Raw genomic sequence first — 5799 nt, forward strand, 5'->3', positions numbered from 1 at the left:
ACGGAATCAAAATATCAAGCAATGGCGACAACAACTTGTGAGCTAGTTTAGATCAAACAGTTGCTGGGAGAACTAAAATTTGGCAAAATTGATCAAATGGAACTTGTGTGTGAAAATCAAGCGGCTCTTCATATCGCATCAAATCAAGTGTTTCATGAAAGGACTAAGCACATTGAGATTGACTGTCACTTTGTCAGAGAAAAGATACTCTTAGGAGATATTGTTACGAAATTCGTGAAGTCAAATGATCAGCTTGCAGATATCTTCACGAAGTCCCTCACAGGTCCTCGTATTAATTACATTTGTAACAAGCTAGGTACATATGATTTGTATGCACCAGCTTGAGGGGGAGTGTTAGAATAGAAATAAGTATTTCCTACTTTAAATAGGAATAGTAATAGGAATAAGAATAGGAATCCTAGTTGGAAAATGATTCTAATATACTGTCTATAAATAGGGTCTCAGTGTAACAATTTAGATACACAATTCAATAATATTTTTCCCATATATTTCTCACAGTGTGCTTGTCGGTCTTATGGGGGTCCTTCTGGATTTTATTTAAGCTTTCACACGAGTGTACCTTCTGGGTTTATGGGGTCCAACTAGGTTTAGTTTAGTTGTACTTAGATTCATTTTTGGTATGCTTGTGTGCCTTCTTTTCATATCCACTTTGACCTTTGTTTGTGTCTAGATCGTATTTTTCTGACTATTTTTATCTTTTTTGCTCAGTTGGCCTATGATGCCTACTTACTACCTTGTTATGGTACTTATGCTATACTCTGCATCTTTTCGTTATGCAAGTCCTAGTACGAGCTATCAACGATGATCGTTCATGCCATCTTTTATAGCTTTGGGATATCGGAAACGAGGGTGAGCACTTGGCATCCTGACATAAGTTAGCTTGTCTTTTTCCTTTGAGATGACTTGTTGTGGTCCACTTTTAGGACTTGTATTTATCTTGCTAGATAGCTCTGTACTCGTGACTTCCAGGTTATGGGAGGGTTTCCTTTGTATATAGTGTTTTGTCTGCTTTACATTTTTGTCTTGTCTTATTGTTAGTATTATTTTATGTATAGTTCCACCCTTGTACCCACTATGTGTTGTTCTGGGTACGAGTCGACTTACCTACTAATGGGTTTTAGAAGGTGCCATCATGACTCAGAAAGTCGGATAGTGACACTACTGGTGGGTTATGGTAGGTGTCATCACGGCTCGAGTTTTTGGAGTGTGACAAAGTTCGCCCATGACTTTCAACCCTTATTTCATATAGGAGTAGGAAGGATTACTATGTTGGATGGCTAGTGTAAACTAGTTAATTATTATAATGTCTAGCATTAGAGAGTTCCTAATTTGCCTTTGATTGAAAATTTTCAGAATTTTAGGATGAAATAGTGTAGATTGAATATGGAAAGTCTGTATAGGCAATTCCAACTATTTTGGAATTGAGGTGTTGTTGTTTTTGTTTGTTGTTGGTAATTCCCTAGAAAGGACTAATGCTTTCACACCTTCTATCTTTCTTCCATTCGTGAACTAGTCATTTTACCCTAAGAAAAATTACACTTCTACATGTAAGTCTTTTAATACGATATCAATGTATATAAATTAAATATTTTTAATTTGGTATACATACTAACAATATTATAATGATATGTGATAGTTTGTTAGTTACTATGCTTACTAGGTTAGTAGTTAATGCACATTAAAAATAGTTTTTATAATTATTTTATTAGTGTATATCATTTTATAATATGTTTACAAGCGTTTGTGGAAATAATTTCTTTTTCTTTTGAGAGGGGCAGGGTATATTAAGCTAATTTGTGTGTGGCTGAAAATTGATTAAGCTTTTAAGACATTGATGAGGGAATGATAATGTTAATTGCAAACAAGGTTGTGGTTGTCGATAAATTAATTTTCAACTAATTTTCAATTAATTTTCAATATATATATGTGTATATATATATATATATATATATATATATTGATGCTCCTCATTCTATAATTGTGTGCTTGCCCAGAAACTGTGTAATATCGTATGTGGCTTATTTAGTATTCATTGGTAAGCTTATCCTACTATGAATTTTAGTTTACTGATGGGAATTCTGAATCCATAATTCTATGATTGCTTTGATCTCTAAAATTATTCCTATCATAACTACTTGGAAAATTTGGTGAGTAAGATGTGGGATAAAGTATGGTATTGAGAAGATGTATGTCAAGAAGTTCATAACCAACATATTTTTTGATAACTAATAACCTGTATTAATCACCAAGTAGGGAATTCAAGCACCACAACATAACTACATCCCAGTTTGTTGTCTTGATATATAAAAAAATTGCTCCTTTAGGTAATCTTTTTGCGAGATACCTATGTATGATAAATACACTATAATATTTAACTGTTGGAATATAGTACTCTGTTTTCTTGAAGCTCTTTGCAATTACAATCTATTTCTCTTGCTAAACTGTTTATATCTCTTTGTTTCTACTCAAACACTTTGGTGAAATTTCCCTCAGTCCAGACGACATGAATGAATTCAGTACAGACCATTTTCATGATCTTTGCTGAAGTAGTTTTTCCTGTTGGACATCCTTGAGGTTCACTGTCTTTAACTTTTAGCCACTACAATAGTCTAGTCATCAATATCCTTGCATATTCACAATCTATAAATAGATGTTCATTGGTATCTTGTGACTTTCCATACATATGCCATTCTTGATCCACATCTATTCCCCAATTTGTTAGTCTATCTGTTGAATTCAAATGACCATGAAGTTGCACCATATTGTAAATATAGCTTTTGGTCTAGCTTCATGTGCAAATATCAAGTGTTTCCAAGGGACTTTAGGGTGAGTTTCTAGGAGTTGCAAATAGATAAAATTTATCATGCTCTTGACGAAAGGTGGTTTTCCTTGGATTTGTTGCATTGTTCCTCTAGAATCTAGGATCTTCCTTACCATCCAGCTAGCATGTTGTGGTGTAGGAAAATTCTCAATTTTTCTCCCTTTCATATAATAAGCATTTTTCCGTCTTACATATGATCTATCTTGCTCGTTTGCTAAGTCCCAACACATTTTAGTTACTGTCACTTTTTCCAGATTCTGAGATCAAATAGATGTAATCCACATACTGCTTTTGGTAGGCACATTTTGCATCAAGAGACTAAGACCCTTTTAGTAATTTTATTTGTACCCGACCAAATTTAACTTATACGATATGCTTCTAGAATTTGAAGTAATTTTGCTGGGATGAGGAAAATTTGTGCTCAGTAAGTTTGAATCTCATTCACCACTGTCATTACTAAGTGTACCCTCCCTACATAGGACAGTTTTGTGGCTGTCCAAGAAGTGATTTTGATACTATTTTTACTATCAAAGCCTGCAACTATAATACACTCAGCTTCTTAGTAGTTAGTGGTATACCTAGATATCTGAATGAAAGTTCTTCAATAGGAATATCAAGTTGTTGGATAATAAACTCATTTTCTTCTCTGGCAACCCCTCCAAAATAAATGTTCCTCTTGTTTAGGTTGGCTTGAAACCCTGAAGCATAAGAAAATATCATAAACTTGTCATATAACAACTGAATTGATCTTTTGTCCCCTCTTGCAAATAACAATAAATCATCTACAAAATCTAGGTAAGGTAGCTTCACTCTAGCACATTTTGGATGAAAATTGAACTGCTTGTTGCTACCTAACTCATTCAGTTGTCTTCCCATATACTCCATTGCTATTGCAAAGAGATATGGAGACAAATGATATCCTTATCTCAATCCTTTAGCTGCTTTAAAAGGCTCTATTACTATTCCATTGATGTTGATTGAGTAGGTAACTAAATTCACACAACTCATTATACACTATATGAACTTTGTTGGAAACTTTAATTCCACTAATATTTGTTCAATAAAAATTCATTCGATAGAGTCGTAAGCTTTATGTAGGTTTACCTTAAGCATACTTCTAGGGGATACTAGCTTTCTAGAATAGCTTTGGATAAGTTCATGAGCCATTATTATATTATCTGGTATCCTTCTCTCTAAAATAAACCTTACTTGAGATTCACTAATGATAATGGGCATGATATTCTTCATTCTAACTGTTAGCACCTTTGAGATCACCTTGTATAACACTGTACAACAAGCTATTGGTCTATATTCTTTAAGTGTCATAGGTTGAGTGACCTTAGGCAGTAAGGATATAGTAGCGCAATTGACTTGTTTATGAAATTTGGATGTTTTAAAGAACTCATGAACAACTAAACACATGTCTTTTTTGATAATTGGCCAAGCTGCTTTGTAAAAATGTGCATTAAAGCCATCCACTCCTGGGGATTTATCGTCTTCTATTGCTTAAAGTCTTTCTACTATCTCTTCATTTGTGATATCTCTTGCATATATCTAACTAATGTTGACGATCCAGTGTTGGGCCTTTACTCATTGTTTCTTTACTAATTGTTGGCAGAGAATGTGCTGTAGTGCCCATGAGGAATTTGTAAAATTGTAGAATCTCTATTTGAATGTATGTTGTATCTGTCAGTTTTTGCCCAGTTAAAGCAATCAACTTTATTATTTATTTTTTGTTGCATCTTCTCCTTCATTAGTGTAGAGAAATATTTGGTATTTGCATCTCCTAGTTTAATCCAATTTACCCTTTATCATTGTTTCATAATACTTTTTTCAATGAGTGGCAATTTTTTCAATTGTTCTGTAGCCTTCTTTTCTTCAGATGCAAGAATATCGTTATAATTATGTTTCAGTTGGTGTTGCAGTTGTGCCACATGTAGTCTAGTTTTGTCAATCTTTTCAGTAATCCCTTTGAAGTGCTTATAATTGAGATGTCGACGAAATTGAGAGTTTAGCTGCTTCAATTTCTCCAACATTGCTTTCATTCTTCCCCTAGCTTCGCTGGCCCTCCAGTGAGCATTAACTATAGACATAAATTGATAATGATTTACCCATTTAATGTAAAATTTGAATGGTGCTTTGATGATCTGTACAATAGTCCCTTTGAAGTGCTCAATATCGAGATGTCGACGAAATGGAGATTTGAGCTGCTTCAATTTCTTCAACATTGCTTTCATTTTTCCCTTAGCTTATCTGATCCTCCAACTAGCATTACTTATAGGCATGAGTTGAGAATGGTTTACCCATTTATTCTAAAACCTGAAAGGTGCTTTGATTATCTTGCTTGCTTGTCTGAATGATGCTTTGGTGATCTTGCTTTCTTGACCGAATGATGCTTTGATGATCTTCCTTGCTTGAGATCAAACGTTGGGGACCAATATTTTAGGATTATTGGCATGTTATTTATAGAATATGATCATGTACACATAATTTCCTGCATATCCATCATGTTTTGGATTTTTGACCTTGGTGTCATCTTCTCTCTTCTCTCTCTCTTCCTTCTCTCTCTCTCTCTCTGGTATTTTCCGGCCGAAATCGAAGGCTGCGCCGGCCAGAAGCAACGCGAGGACCGGCTCCGACCGGTGAGCCTCTTTCTCTCTCTCCTCCTAAGCTCCAGTGAGGACGATAACAACGAGCAGCAGCTCCAGCTGCTCGGACCAGCGAGCGGCGAACAGCAAACCCCGGCGAAGGTAAGAACATTCTTCAGTTTCTCCGGCGAACTCATCTATCTTCCCCGGCGACCAGTCCAGAAGGGAGACGGCAGTGCTACTGTGTGTCGCCGGAGATCAACCAGATCGGGCCGGAAAAGGACCCATAGATCACCGAAACCCTCCATCTTCACCGACCAGGTTCTATCTATCCTTTTTCTCTCCCTTTTTGCTCTGAAACTAGTCGCT

General features: G+C 35.5%; 1 protein-coding gene across 3 annotated transcripts in view; it reads left to right on the forward strand.

Moving 5' to 3' along the window:
* Positions 1–5799, forward strand: part of LOC107057968 (uncharacterized) — a 12351-nt gene that overhangs the window by 2202 nt on the left and 4350 nt on the right. Inside the window, exon 2 of one of the 3 annotated variants that reach the window (XM_015303154.1) lies at positions 802–870. The exons of the other annotated variants lie outside the window; for them this stretch is intronic. Coding sequence (XP_015158640.1) covers positions 823–870 — 48 coding nt within the window. The 5' untranslated portion in view covers positions 802–822. The remainder of the gene's footprint in view (positions 1–801; positions 871–5799) is intronic. 3 annotated transcript variants of the gene reach the window in all.

The sequence above is a fragment of the Solanum tuberosum genome, unplaced genomic scaffold, assembly GCF_000226075.1.
Source record: "Solanum tuberosum cultivar DM 1-3 516 R44 unplaced genomic scaffold, SolTub_3.0 scf00418, whole genome shotgun sequence".
Lineage (NCBI taxonomy): Eukaryota > Viridiplantae > Streptophyta > Magnoliopsida > Solanales > Solanaceae > Solanum > Solanum tuberosum.